This window comes from Podarcis vaucheri (genome assembly GCF_965113315.1).
Source record: "Podarcis vaucheri genome assembly, chromosome: 4".
In the NCBI taxonomy this organism is placed as follows: domain Eukaryota; kingdom Metazoa; phylum Chordata; class Lepidosauria; order Squamata; family Lacertidae; genus Podarcis; species Podarcis vaucheri.
This window is the reverse complement of record NC_138762.1, coordinates 68,013,427-68,029,538: the sequence shown is the minus strand read 5'-3', so window position 1 is coordinate 68,029,538 and position 16,112 is coordinate 68,013,427. Positions and strand designations below refer to the sequence as shown.

Here is a 16,112-nt window from a genome sequence, read left to right as displayed (position 1 = left end):
TAAATAAATAAATAAATAGGGGACACACACACACACACACACGTACACGTATGTATTTGCCAAGCAGCAGGTGATACTGTTGGTCCTCATTGTTGCACTGGTTTCAGTTTCTCCCCCTGGTCATCATGTTTAGTCTGGGAATGTCTTTTCAACCTTTGCAAAAGGTCCCCTTCTCCCTCTGGCAAGGCACCATTCTCCTAAGAATCCCAACAATTCTGCCACACAAGAGGGAAAAGGGCCTCTTTGCAAAAGAGGCTGGTTTCCTCCTCTGCTCCCCAGAACAGTCCTGGGGTAAGAGGTCCTTCTACATCAGTGCTTCCTTAGAGAGCAAAAACTCTGCTGAATGTGTGAGGCTGATGCAGCATGTCTGCTGAGTCTGTCTCCCCACCCCGCAGGGTAGTAATACATGTTTCATGTATACTTGTCTAGTCCTTCCTTGCTGAGGGTGTGTTTGCATTGCAATGTGTTGCAAATGGGTGGCTGACCCAAAACGTGGCCCTTGTGCCAATCAAGGCTACCCACCCCTGCTTCAGGCACTTACGTGCAGGAAATGGCAGCGCAACCAATCCTGCAATGTTAAACACATTTATTAAGACGGAAACCCAACTGGACTCAGTGGGATTTATTTAGTTATTTCTCTGAGAGTAACTGTGCATCTCATGTAATGAATAGAGTTAAAAATCAGGGAAAGGTACAGTATACTGTAAAAACTGTAAGCGCTTGGAGGAAACTAAATGTGACACATAGGTTTAAAAACAAACATTCCCTTACAAGACAAAGTACCCCGTTTCATACAGTTATCTGTAGAATATATTGCCATGGGTTGCTCTGACAACTACTAGCATAACTGTAAGACCATGTAGACGCTTCAAGGAAAAGTGGAACAATGGCTGCCAGATACTGAAGGTCAAGGAACAGGGGTGCCAACTTGAATAAAATATTGGGGGGTCCCAGGTATGCCATGCCCCACATAACCCATCACATGACAGGGCACACCAATTTGAATTGCAATGCCTATCAACTTTGGGGGCCCCCAGCCCCTCAAATATTTTAGGGGAGGAGCTGAAGGGACCTCAGCCCCTAGGAATTGGCTCCTATGTGAAGGAAGATGGCAATCTCATTTTGCTTGTTGTATTGGGCTGGTCACAGATCAAAGTTGGGGAGCAATAAATATCTAACCTGGCCCAGCATGGTAGTTGCTGCCTTCTAGCCAAATCAGGAATTCTCCATAATTTGGAAGCATTTTCAGTGTGCTATGTAATTAACTACAAACGCGGTGTGTTCCCTGTGGAGCTCTGTAAACTCTCTCCCAAGTGCTGGAAGTGATTTGTCCTACAGCAGTGCAACAATGGGACCAAGCATACATGCTCAACTGTCTGGTGGGACAACCACTTTATATGGCCCTGACATTTTAATCTATCCCCAATATAAAAGGTTAGAAAACTCCATCACAGCAATAGTGAACATACTAAATTAGAGAGAAATATGTATGTTAAATCGAAAGGCTGCAATCATATACCCATATACTTATGGGACCACAAAATGAAAAGGGAAAAGGACCAGGACGGAGAATAAAAATCATAAAATACCCTGCAGAAATCTATTCCACTCTGTCATGAGATTAGTGAGTTGACTGTGGGGAGTTATATTTCCAAGCTGTGAGATCTTTCCTAGCCCACCTCCCATCTTATTAGGTCTCTTGGGGGCCTCTCCCCCCCCCTGAAAACTGCAGCCCCTCATTTACATTGTTGCTTTGTTTCAAGAACTTTACCTTTAGCTGCTGTTTTCCCCATGGTAAAATGTTTGGTCCTCCTTTTTCACAATAAGAACACATCCATCCACGATTTTTTTCCCAACACAACTGCTTCCTGTGGAGCAGTAACACAGCAGGTGAGGCCAAATGCAAAATAATATGTAAATAACTTTTAAACAGTGGAAGCGGAATATAAACAGGCAATGCCTTTTTAGTCAAGAAGGAAGATGGAAGATAAACGTTACACTTTAGCTCTAAGTCACCTGGAAACAAATGCTACAGAATTTTCTGCACTATAGTTCATGAAGCTTGAACCTTAAGTTTAGATAAGCCATTCTGTTTAAGCCATTTTATTAAAGGTCATGCTATTGTTTCCAATTCGTTTGTCAAGCAAAATACCACTTGATGATACAGTTTCCCAAGCATTGCAGACATCCTATGACCAGTAATAACTAACTAGGAAAACCAAATTCATTAGAATTCATTAAAACAGGAGGTTGTATTAGCATTAAAATTTTAATTGTGGCAGTACATAATAGTAAACAGAAATCTGTTTCATTGCTACAGTTTTTGTACCCAAGTGCACACACTTTACAACTCACATTCATAAATATTGCCAATGGCATTATCAGATCACTTTCAGCAGTGTGTCTGGCAGTAATGAAACTATAAAGTTGATGTTTTCACTCACTCCACAAAAATACAAGGCACAAATTTAACTAGTCGTTAAGTCTACTAGTTCCCTCGTCTGTGCCTCAACTTAAATTATGTTGTCATTTATTGCCCCTGCCTTCCTGAGATGTGCAACCTTGATTAATGGCAATAATCTCTCATTCCATACACACACCCACACACCCAACTCTGAACAGGGAAATGATAAACATTAGGGGATAAACAACAATAGCACTTATCAGATTACTATCCTGCATTTGGTTTTGATGTTAAGGTGTAAGACAAAGATCCAAACAGCAGGAAGGGAAACCAATTTGATTTCCAATTGCAGCCGTTCATTCCATATTGAATCCTTGCTTCATCTGGCCAGAATTCAGTACAGTGGTACCTTGCAAGACGAATGCCTCGCAAGACGGAAAACTCGCAAGACGAAAGGGTTTTCCGTTTTTTAGTTGCTTCGCAAGACGATTTTCCCTATGGGCTTGCTTCGCAAGACGGAAACGTCTTGCAAGTTTGTTTCCTTTTTCTTAAAACCGTTAATACAGTTGCGACTTCACTTCGAGGAGCAACTCATAGCACGCGGTGTGCGTCTCCGTAGGGGCAAGAAAGCGTGAAGGCAGGTTCTGAGGGAGAGGGAGCTTTGTTTCGGCGAAAAATAGCAAGGCGCGCACACTTCCCTCCCCACAACTCCCAGTTAAGGAGGCCAGGCTCCGGGGCTCTTCGGACAGGGCTCCTTCCTTCTCCCCCCCCCCCAGCGCCCCAGCGGTGACAAGAGCGCTGCCCAGGCCCTCCGGCGCTCGCCCTGCAAGGGGCGCCCCCTACCTGCATCTCCGCGCTTTCCAACCCCGCGACGTCGACGGCTGTGGCAAGTTTGCCTCTCGGTGTGTGTGCGCGCGAGTGTGTGTTCTCGTCGCCCCGCTCGAGTTAGTCCCAGCGCAGCGCAGGCAGCAGGTGAGTCGCCCTTTGGCAGCGCGGAAGGTGCCAGGCCAGGCAAGGTCAGCTAGGGAGCCACCGGGGACGCGCCCCTGCACTCCTCTCCAACGGGCTGGATGCACCCCTCTCCACTCGCGCGCTTCTGGCTGGCTGGCCGGCTGCAGCAGCAACAGGGGCAATAGGCATCCACTGTCGCCGACGTTCCCTCCCTCCCTCCTGCCCGCGGCGGGCGGCTGGCTGGCTGGCGCTCTCGCTTTCTTTCGGGCTGCTGCCGCAGAAGGGATTTTGCACCAGACAACTTTTAGGCCGGTAGGAGTTTTGACTACCACAGCGACAGCAGCAGCAAGACAGCGCCGCCTGTAGTGCAAAGGGTCGGAGCAAGGTGAGCCGAACCGATCCCGGGGGCTCAGGCAGCAACCTCCGCTCCGCCTCCCCCCGCGCCCGCCTCTCCCTCCCTCCCAAGCACCCCCCTTTTTTGAGGCTTTTGAAGACTTTGGTGATTTTTGAAGCTTTTCCAAAACTTCCCCGACACCGTGCTTCGCAAGACGAAAAAAATCGTAAGACGAAAAAACTCGCGGAACGAATTAATTTCGTCTTGCGAGGCACCACTGTATTTCAGATATTGACGTATGACAAATTAATAGTAATCTATACTGTCTGTGGATTATTAGAAGCATGTTGTATTTATTAAAACAACAATTTTAAAATTGTATTTATAAATGATATTACAAAAACAGATGTTGTATATAACTGAATAAATTTACACATGCCTTTGTATATCTCATTATATGTATAATTTAAGTTTACACCATAATTAATTTAAAAACTGAATCCTGAACACATTAATTTTCATGAAATATGCTTCTACTAACCAGAGATGTTGAAAACATAGAGATGGATATTATAGCATTACTTTAATTTATTATATTTCGTAGCACTATGCCAGCATTTGCCAAATTACTTGCTTTTCGTGATGGTGCTAACTTATAGTTATGGATTTTAGGAAAATTATCACCTGCAATTTATATAACACTCTGACTGAGAACCATTAAAGTTGAAAAGCTGTCTACAAAAACTGCAATAAATCAAACAATAAAATACTAAGCTGGCAATTGCCTCATTACACAAACAATGTAATTCCCTGGGATTATTCTGTCTGAACCCATTCTGTGACATTTTACACAGCTAACAAAAACTGGAAAATGCTTGCACGTATAATTTGAGCCTATAAATTGCTTCATGTGCTACAGGGTGCTATGAAGAGTACTATAAAACGTAAAGAAACACATAACACATTTCATGCGTCTATCGTATCCAATAAGCAGAAGAAATGAAAATCCGCTTAAATGGAACATCACCAATAGCTGCTGAAGTCAAACACATTCCTAAGCTACTCTTCTCTGCCAGCAATAAACTATGAAAGGTGATGCTTAGTCCCAGTGGCCTCACTTTATGTCCAGGCTACTTTAAACAGTCTGTGGTTTTTTTATCTTTTTTTGTTGCCACCAGATTGCACTTGCTCCCATAATAAAAGATTCCAACCCAGCAGTGATAATCATCCCTCTTAGCCACTGGAATCCCTGCTAGAAACATAAAAAGAATTCCAGAGTTTCCGAAGTCTGTGCAGCTTTGGAGAGACGACTCCCTGCTAACACAGCAACTGCAGTCCTTAAGTGGGGTTGTTGATAATGCAGCCCTCCCTGGCCCCAAGGTACTGTTTTGTGGCTTATGAAATTCCCCTGCAGGTTTGAGAATTCCAGTTTTCATTTATGGACACATACACTGGCTTCCTAATGTATGTACAGCACGGCCAAAAGGTATCTGAACTGTCATGTATACCACCACCAGTGTATACATGGGGATTGATCTCTACATTGGGGGGTGGGGAATGTGTGAAACTGCCCGCTGGATTCAGTGCAGAAATACAGTACCTTCATCATTACTATTAGTTCATAGTTACATTTCAATACAACATCCACTGCACACTTAAAACTACTATTCATGGTACCACTAGCCTCGCCTTCTCGCCTTTCTGACTCAGTGCAAGTTTACAATATAGGAGCCACTTGGATACTGCCCAGAAACTATCAGTTTGAAAGTATGGCTTAAGCTAAGGAATTAATTTCAAAAGATGTCATTCCAACTGTATGAAGTGTTGTTTTGAATCTAAGTTCTAACTCCCTTCCTAATTATATTTCAGAATAGACTTTAGAAAATGTTGTTGCAGTAAGAAGGAAGTTTGAGACTTGCTTTTCAGACTATTAATTTATCCAAAGTCCTTCAGGTTTGCAGTTACACAGCTGTAATGAACCTGAAGTTGTGCCTCTCAAGGTTTTAACAATGTATTTGGATGGCATGCATATCTATGGTATGACAAGGTTAAAGCTCACAAAGCTTTTAAAAATCATATTGTCAGGAAAGCATTATATAATGTTTGGATTAGATACAAAGATCTGTTGGAAAACAAAACCCCAAGGTGGTTGTCGCCAATGGAGGCAAAAGCCATGAAAAAGCTCAATATGGAGGCCAAATGGCCAAAATATTGGGAAATTTTGGAACAGGAGGGAGATAAACTGAAACTACAGAGTTTTGAGAAATTGAAAGATAAAGTACGAGACTGGCTGCATTATTATCAAATAATGGAAGTTTACAAACAGGACAGGAAAATTGGCTTCCAGGTGGAAAATTCAAAATTAGAAACAGAACTGCTAGAACCTAATGCTAAGAATTTGACAAGAATGTATAACTTGCTGTTGAAATGGAACACACAAGATGAAACAGTAAAATCAGCTATGATTAAGTGGGCACAGGACATAGGTCATAACATTATGTGTGCTGACTGGGAACAGTTGTGGACCACCGGTATAAAATTTACGGCATGTAATGCCTTAAAGGAAAATATTATGAAAATGATCTATAGGTGGTACATGACCCCAGTCAAGCTAGCAAAAATCTACCATTTGCCTGATAATAAGTGTTGGAAATGTAAAGAAACTGAAGGTACTTTCTACCACCTTTGGTGGACGTGCCCGAAGATTAAGGCTTTTTGGGAAATGATATATAATGAAATGAAAAAGGTACTTAAATGTACTTTCCCTAAGAAACCAGAGGCCTTTCTCTTGGGCATTGTCGGCCAATTGGTGTCAAAGAAAGACAGGATTTTTTTAATGTACGCTACAACAGCAGCAAGAATACTCATCGCAAAGTATTGGAAGACACAAGATCTACCCACTCTGGAAGAATGGCAGATGAAGGTGATAGTCTACATGGGACTGGCTGAAATGACTGGCAGAATCCGTGACCAGGGGAAAGAGACGGCGGATGAAGATTGGAAGAAATTTAGAATTTATCTTAAGAAACATTGTAAAATTAAGGAATGTTACAATGTTGAAGTTTTAGACAAAAGGGGATTACAGCTGTAAAAGGTTAAGTAAAAGAATAGAATAAGGGAAAATTCAATAAAACCAAGGGGTAGGATTTGTGGAAACAAATTTGGGAATTAGGATGCAGAAAGGGGAGGTATGGGGAAGTCGGTGAAGTAAGGTTTATGAAAAAAGGATCTGAAATTATACATGTTTGTTTATGTGTTTGTTTGTTTGTTTTGTATTGTGTTATGTTTGTGTTTATAAAAATTGTGAAAAACCAATAAAAATTTATATTAAAAAAAATGAAGTTGTGCCTCTCAAGAATCAGCTCTGCCTTGTTTCATTCTGGTAAGACAGACAGACAGACAGACAGACAGACAGGCACACACACACACATACACAGAGAGAGAGAGAGAGAGAGAGAGAGAGAGAGAGAGAGAGAGATGGAAATATATAAATGCCTGCACTTTTTTCACCAATGAAGTATCACGTTAGCATCTTAAATAAATTGGCTGTAAAACTCCAACCTCTTACGCTAGCATATTCACACATTTACCATCACAAGCCATTGACTTTTAACAGTTTACAAGAACTAACGCTTATTCAGTGCAAGATTAATAATGTGACTGATGAACATATCCAAGCTGTATCTTGTTTTCCTTTAAATGTAGGTAATCAATCTTTCACTTAGTTCATCAACAGTGACATTTAATCTATCAAAAATGGGTTCTCTCTTCCATTGGTAAGTGAAAGTGATTAATCATGCATTGTGAGTATAAGCAAATAATCCACTTGAGAGGCACTTTAAAGAAGTAGACTCCAAATCCCATCAGCTGCAGCCAGCATGGCATTTGCTCTGGAGTGATGGAGGAGCTGGAGTCACACAAGTGTGGCTGAACTGAAGTACAAGCGCAACACAACCATTACTGGGATATCAGCCCCTAGAGCTAAAATTTCAGAATGCCAATTCTGCATTGGATTAAATATATGCTCAAAAGCAGCACCGACAGCTCAATGATCATCTTCCATTCACTGTAAGCTCCTTTGAATTTTCTGTTTATAACTTGAGTTCAGAACCCTGGGAGCTAATGAAAAAAATACTTTTTAGTTATATAGGACAGCCAACTCTACCCACACAATAAATCTAGGATGAGGAACTTGTGGCCTTCCAGATGTTGATGGACTACAACTCCCATCACCCCTGACTGTTGGCATACTGACCTGCAACCAAAAGGAGCTAGAGCTCAACAGGTTCCCCACCACTGGTCTAAACGACCATCCATGTAGTGTGGCAAAATGGAAACCTGCACCAGACAATGGCTGTTTGAATTCCTGCTGTGGAATCAAGTTCACTGAACGGCTGCAAGGAAGGTTAGGCTGTACGGAACAAGGTTGCAATAACGAGAGAGACAGCTCCCATCGCGCTGCCCTGAGCCCCTTGGGAGCAGGGTGGGGTGTGTGGGAGAGAAAGAGAAACATAGGCCTCAAACTAAGCAACTCCTGCATTAACATACCTATTTCAGCAACTAATCATTCTCCCCAAGAGAAAATTCCTAAACAGTGCAAGCCCCACATATGCAGCACCTCTGTGCACACATGTTCCTTAAGATGCCAGCAGAATGTCTACATGTCATTTCATGAGGAAGTGAGATTTGTAAGCATGTGATACAGAGAAATGTTCTGTTGGTGCCCTATGACTGTGGAACTCCTTTCCTGAAGAGACACCCAAAATACCTTATTTCATTGTTTTTAGAAGATGCAAGGCCTCCCATGATATGAATATGATTTATTTAGTGTTTTAATTGTGGGTTTGTACAGATTGTTTATATATTAATTTAATAATAATAACCACCACCACCAGCAACACTACCCATAAAAGATGCTTTATTACTTTTAATAAGTACAGTGGTACCTCGGGTTAAGTACTTAATTCGTTCCGGAGGTCCATTCTTAACCTGAAACTGTTCTTAACCTGAAGCACCATTTTAGCTCATGGGGCCTCCTGCCGCCACCGCACGATTTCTATTCTCATCCTGAAGCAAAGTTCTTAACCCGAGGTATTATTTCTGGGTTAGCGGAGTCTGTAACCTGAAGCATATGTAACCCGAGGTACCACTGCACTACTTTGTGTCACTGACAAAAAGTGGAAGAGAACTTTTAAAATAATGAAGGCTATGTTGAAGAACCGTAAGGCACAACCAACTAAACAAAATTCTCCCTCTTAACCATGTATAGAACTGCCACCAATTTGATATTTTGCTTTGGTATGGGTTATAAAGATCAAATACCTAACATAGGACCACTCTACAAAACAGCAAACCTCAAAATAATGTTTTTAAAAAGAGGCTAAACTTCCTATACAAACTATCCAAATGATTTTGGAAGAAAGGGGAAACCAATTACTGAGGCAAACAACAAAAGTAACCATGTTAAAAAAACAAACTTTTGAGAACAAAACATAGGTGCTTATTGAACGGTTATGGAGTAAACTTGTTGGAAAAGGCATTTGGAAATACGGTAATCACCAGCTGAATCCAACCTTACACACCATACTTAATCAACACTGTTTCTGCATGCAAAACAATTCAGACGTATTTCTGTAGATTTTGATTTAGTTTATTTTGTGACGAATGTGAAACGGCACTGATTCCTGTCTGTAAGTCACTGGTATTGCAGAGCTGCTGTACATAGTGCAGTGACCTGAATGCAAATCCACTGGCTATCCTATGCAAGAATGGAATATAATATTTCAAAGTATTGGTGTAGACTTTAAAAAAAAAATTACTGCATGTTGTCATTATAAAGAATCTGTTATCATTTAAAGATTTAATTACATAATGGGATTTTAATCTTATTCTTAACAGCGAAACAGTCTCAGAAGTTATAAATATCTAAGCTACCAGCATTTAAGCATTTTATTCCCACTGATTTCAGTGGAAGAGTTGAAATCTCCCATTGAGATAAATGGAAATTAAATGTATTTAGTTGGATTACGTGGCAAGTGATTTGTACAAGATTTTGGGATTCTCTTGTTGAATTTTCCATGTGTCCAAGCATTATTTTACAGGAGACTACATTCATGAGAGCTTCACTCAAGATGGCTATTATTTATTCAATTTATATCCTGCCTTTCCTCCCTAAACAGCCCAACTCTCTCTCAATAGGTCACACCCGTGGTTTAGCCAAAAGCACAATTAACAGAATCTGAAAACATTTTGTAAGCATAAATGTTACTTACACTAATGATACAATTCAGAAATTACTGGCACAATTTTACTGCCAATATATGAAAGCAAATTTTTATTTCTGAAACATAACCACTTTTTAAAATTAGAAGGTACTTTAGCACCTGTTCTTTTGCCACTATAATGCTTTACTATACAATGCTATGCTGAAATATGTCTTGCAGTCAGCAACTCAATATGCAATTTAATCTAGGTACACTGATCAAGGAAAAATCAAAAGAAAGGTTGACTTGTATGGCAAGGGGAAAAAGATTTGTGTCTTTATTTGGTTAAAAACACATCAGAAGTTTTTTTTTAAAAAAAAAAACCATAATTTAATGAAGACTTCAAACTTCAATGGTTTATTTGCTCATGACATCAAAGAGAAAAAGTGGAATGTATTTCTCAAAGAAATTTCTGAGCTCGAGGAACCAGAGCCAGAAATGTCCTAATGCACAACCTTCCAAAAAAAACACACCCCACTTCCACAAGTCCCATCAAAATGAGTACAGATTCCAATTTCTTTCAATAGGGCTTGCACAGGAAAACCTCTGGGAATTATTCATCTGTATGTGATGCCGAGGGCTTTGATTTTCCAGCGTCAGTCAGAAACTACAGTATTTAAGTGTATGATGGAAAACCTCTTTATTTCTTGCAAATGCATGTAAAGGGAGAAAGATGTCTAGAGTAACTTATTCCTACTGAGAAGCCCTACTGTACTCCATGAACCACCCAAAGAACTCATGTTATGGGGCAGCTATTTTAAATGCAATACATAAAATAAAGACTGAAACCTGCCCTGCCCACTTGAATCAAAATATATAGGGCAAAGCTGTTTAGTATTAAAAGCATCCTTGCATTTCATTGTAAACTTGCTCCCTTCAGTCCAGTTGAACACGGGCTTAAAAACTCTTGGAGACTTTCATTATCTGGACCCCATAATTTGTTATTTTATGTATTATTACAGCAATATTCCATCTTACTTCCAATGAGTTCTTCCCCCTCCTAATTTTGGGAAATTTCCAACTTGGCCTTGAATATATAAAGTATACGGGTTATAACTAAAGTTATTGTCAGAGCAGAGCCACTGAAATTAACAGAGCTAAATTAGTCATGTCCTTTAATGTGTGTGCTCTGAGTATGGTTAACACTGAATACAACCGTACTGAAATAAACTTTCCTTCTCACTGGGATTACTGCTGCAATAGTCTATTACGGACTATTTACAGAAGGGGATGGAGAGAGAAATTATTATCCAATTATAATGTATGAATCAGTCCTTGATGAACAGTAACATCACGTTCCATAACTATGTAAATGACCCCCATATGAAATAATTGGAAACCTTAATGTCTGGTATAATTTCAGTGCAAACAAACCATGCATATATAAGAAGGTTTGGTGTCTCACACACTTGCATAATAGACAATAACAGTGCAGTCCTTTACATATCTACACAGAAGTCCCCTCAAGCTCACTGGAGCTTAACCCGAGGTAAGTGGAGTTCAATCGCATCCTAAATGAAGCAAAATAGCATCTACTTCCACCTACAGCCTCGCTCCAGGAAATCCTGCTGACAAAGGAAACCCGATTGCTGTAGTTCATTATGTGCAAACAACTACAGTGGTGCCCCGCAAGACGAATGCCTCGCAAGACAAAAAACTCGCTAGACGAAAGGTTTTTTCATTCGCGATTTGCCTCGCAAGACGAATTCCCCTATGGGCTTGCTTCGCAAGACGAAAACGTCTTGCGACTTTGTTAAACCGTTTAAACCGTGCTTCGCAAGAAGAAAAATTCGCTAGACAGCAAAAATTGCGGAACGAATTAATTTCGTCTTGCGGGGCACCACTGTATCTCTGAATCACGCGGGCTGACCATTTGTGCATCCAGTGTTTGCCCAGCTTTGTATCAGAGCAACCATGACTAGGGGGAATAAGACAACTTGCTGGCCAGTACAACATTTGTAGTTAGTTGTTTCTATGTATGTTTACAGTGACTTCTCCTTAATACTAATTGCTGCCTTCACAATAGCACTACTTGCCAGATAACAATTGATTGAAATTCATTAAAATGACCCACAAAATATAACACAGTAGCAGATTCAAATACAATGGTACCTCGGGTTACATACACATCAGGTTACATATGCTTCAGGTTACAGACTCCGCTAACCCAGAAATAGTACCTCGGGTTAAGAACTTTGCTTCAGGATGAGAACAGAAATCGTGCTCCAGCAGCGCGGTGGCAGCAGGAGGCCCCATTAGCTAAAGTGGTGCTTCAGGTTAAGAACAGTTTCAGGTTAAGAACGGACCTCCGGAACGAATTAAGTACTTAACCCGAGGCACCACTGTAATATGTCATAATCATGTAAAGGCACATATCTTAACCTAATGTGATCATTCAAGCTATAAGTTCCATGATGCTTATTTCACCTTTATTTCCTTCATTTCAACCTGCAGGCTGTCCAATCTAAAGCACTTCAAATTGAGGATTTTTTTTTAATGCAAAATATCTCGTTAAAAGAGCTAAAATAATAGTTGCTAACTGCCACCCTAACTTTTTAAAATACTGTTAACTCTAGTCATTAAATGTTAGTACAAATACTAAGCTCTACAAAATACATATTTTTCATTTAAACAAATATAGCATTGTGTGTTTTACTCCAAATTACTACATAGCATTTAAATATATTACTAATATAAGCTTTTATTTTGCTGTTGTTCATAATGAAAATTGAAGAATCACTAAAGAATTATTTGATAGGCAACAAATTCAATGCTGAAGAAAATATAATGGCAGGAAGAAAGAAATTAACATATTTTAGGCTACAATATGTAACTATTTAGAAAAGAAACACATGAAAGTTCTTTTTATTACCGAAGTTTAACCAAGCATGAAATGTAGCTATATAAAGTAAGGTTCCACTTAATTACTAACATGCTGCAATCTGTACTGCAATTTGCTAAACCATGGGCAGTGGCTAATTCATAAAATATTCTTTTCACAGCATCAAAGTTGAAAGTTAACTTTAAACTTTTTTTAAAAATTCTAAAGCATAAACAAAACCTGAAAGTTATAGACATCACTCTGCAGAACATGATCCACTCTTAGCACCACCATCCTAAGCTTATGAAAGTCCTGTAGTGCCTATTTCAATATACTTGGGCACAAGCATCAGAAAATTTAAGTATCCTCAATCCGCCTACAATCAATGGTACTTAAGAACATACATTTCTTTCGATTGTGTTATTATGTACAGGATAATGGCTTGTACAGTACATAATCACAGCAGTGTGTTCTTTCACACTTGGGTTATCAATACACTTAGTGTTCTCCTAAATCTGTGTTCAGCATTTCAAAGGGAAGTGGTAAGGATTAACTGATTAAACACTGTCATAGTGTAGCTGCTGTCAAAAAACACTTTAACATTAGAACCATATTCTAAAGTTACAAACCATTTACTCTGCAGTAGTCCCATGGATTTCCCTAAGATTCTTCCAACATCTGATTATCTCCAATGAAAACAAAATTCACCATGGCATCATAAGCAGTTTGTCTTTCAGAGCTTCTAGATTCTTTGTTTTTCATCTTTATTATGTTGTTGAAATGGATCATTTAGATTATGAAGAATAAAATACCAAGTACACTTACAGAGCAATTCTGTGCATATTTGCTTAGAAGCAAGTCTGTGTGTGTTCACTAGGGCTTATTCCCTAATAGGTCTGTTTAGGACTGCTACCTTACTTACTTCAACTAAGACTCACTAAGAGCTCACAGTAAACATGCATATGATCCATCTCAATTCTTGTCATCTGAAGCATATGATCTTGGAAATCACCCTGGGATCCTATGGGATGGAAATATAATGGGATTTACTTTACAAGCAAGTGTGTTTATGACAGGAGGTACCACTTGTTTTTACCGGGATCTAAAGTTAACACGCAGCTTGTTCCTGCCCTGTAAAGTATTCCTAGACACAAGTTGCAGTATTGCAGCAGCGTGCTGCTCTGCAAAACTGCTCTCCACCCGTCCTCAAGGCACTTTAGGCCAAGCCCTACTGACTTACGAGAAAACTCCGTCGAAAAGGGCAGGAGCAAGTGCAACGTCTTAAGCAGGGGAAGATTCGCCGGTGTGTGGGGGGGACTCAAAGCACACGGACTCCTCCTCATCTGTCCGGCTGAAAGCCTTGCCTTCAATCGAGAGCTGCCTGCAGCCGGTTCTGAAGCAAGTGGATTTTAGGCGCCACTCCTCCTCCTCCTACTCAGGAAGGAACAAGGGAGGGGAGCATTCCGCCTGCGGGAAGCTGCAGCCCAAGGAGGTGTGTCCTCTCACGCTCCTGTCAAATATACAGCAAAGCGATACCAAACCACACACGGAACACTCCGGCCCAAAATGCACGGCGACGGGGGGGGGGGCGGCCAAAAAAGAGGAGATCTAGCTTGATCTCTGGGCGGTCAGTTCCGTGAACCCAGGAAAGGTGTCCTCCCCGCCGCCGCCTCCCATGTTTCCCCAGCCCCGCAAGCGCCAATCCTCCCTTCTGAGTTCTGCCCTACTTTGCTCCAAGTTGAAACGCCTGTGCGCCTTGTTTCTGGATTTCTACGCGCGCAGGATTCAAACGCGCCAGCTGCAGAGGCTCAACTCCGGCGGCCAGGCTGTCCCCCCCCCCCCACCTTCCTTATTATTATTTTTAAGTCAACCGCCAAAAAAGAGCGGGAAGGAGGAGAGAAACCACACCATCGCAAGAGCAGGAGCGCCCATCCCCGAAATCTAGGGGGCCTTCCAGGGAGCGGGAGGGGAAAAGAGACAGAGAGAGACCTGCCATGCCCCGGGCTAAACACAAGGTTAGCTCCCCTTCCAAGATCTCCCACCTCCTCCTCCTCCTCCTCTGCCTCTCCCTCGAGAGGAATGCAAGTTCCCCCTCCCCTCGGCCTTTTGATCGCAAGGAAGGTGGACGTGAAAGGTTTCGGAAGGGGGGGGGGAGGGAAGGTCCCGCTTCGGCGGAGATAAAAACTCTCTCGCGCTCTCCGAACGCGGCAGGCGCGCAAAAACTAAAATAACAAGGAGACGGGGAGAGAGAGCGCGCTCAGCGCCAAACTGCACCGAGAGGGACGGCGCAGCGACGCAAACGGTGTGCAGTGGGGGGTGGGGGGGACACACGACTGGAGCCAGCGGGATGGGAGAGCCGCTTCCCTCCTCAGCCGAACCCGCCTTGCGGGCTTCTGGGCGAGCGAGCGGCCGGCACCCACCGGGCAGCCAACCGCGTCCCTTTCTGCACGCGCGCGCTCTCCGGAAGGCGGGCGGCAACTGCTGCGCCACGGCCGCCGCCGCCGCTTCCCCTTGCACTGCCCGCGCTTCAGCGTGCGGGACCCGGGAGACGCCGCAGCGAGGAGAGGAGGAGGAGGAGGCAGCAAAGGGGGAGGAGGCGGCGGCTCCGGCTTCGCCTCCTTTCCTCCCTCGCAAGGCTCCTCGGCAGCCCCGGCGCGAGGCAGAACCTCGGGCCCGGGAGCCGCCGGCCGGCCGGCACTCACCGAAGGGAAGGGACCCGGCGTCCCCGCTCGCGTGTCTGTCAGCTGCGCGGCTGCTGCCCCCGTCGCTTGGATTCACGCCGCCTCCGCCTCCGCCATGTTCCTGGGGCGCCGCGCATGCCCGGCAGCGGCACTGGGGGCTTCCCTCCGCCTTCGCGTCCTCCCTTCGCAGCCCACTGACAAGGGGGCGGAGGGCGCGGGCGGCGGCTCACCCACCGCCTCCGCCGCTACCACCATGCTGCGGACCCGGCTCGGAGTCGGAGGGGGGCTGTGCGCTGGCTCTCCACGCCCACGCCAGGCGGCTCCTGTGCACTTGCTGCTCCGCAGAGCGCGCGCAAACGCCCGCGCGGGCGCAGAAAGAGCGCGCGCAATGCCGCCCAGGCGAGCCGGGAGCTGGCGTGGCCGACCCTCTCGCGAAACAACGTTTTAAACATACGTTTTCTGTTAGCACGAGTAACAGATCATTTATGAAAATACGGGGCAATATATATATTTTTAATAAACCAATATACAAAACAGATACACTTAAAACCTGCTAACAGGTGATATCACCTTAGAAGCTGGGGAGAGAGTTTCGTAAAACGGGTGCAATTCCTTTCTGTTTAGTTCCCCAAAAAAGTTTAGTTCCCCCCCCCCTTAT

General features: G+C 43.0%; 1 protein-coding gene across 2 annotated transcripts in view; it reads right to left on the bottom strand.

Annotated features, from left to right (window-relative positions):
- The window catches only part of SCML2 (Scm polycomb group protein like 2), a 161,288-nt gene extending 145,788 nt beyond the window's left edge, over window positions 1–15,500 (bottom strand). For both annotated transcript variants that reach the window (XM_082220870.1, XM_082220869.1), the window contains exons 1-2: window positions 15,476–15,500; window positions 1,772–1,868 (exon numbers count right to left, since the gene is read on the bottom strand). In XM_082220870.1, coding sequence (XP_082076996.1) covers window positions 1,772–1,793 — 22 coding nt within the window. In that variant the 5' untranslated portion in view covers window positions 1,794–1,868; window positions 15,476–15,500. The remainder of the gene's footprint in view (window positions 1–1,771; window positions 1,869–15,475) is intronic.
- Between the last annotated feature and the right edge of the window lie 612 nt (window positions 15,501–16,112).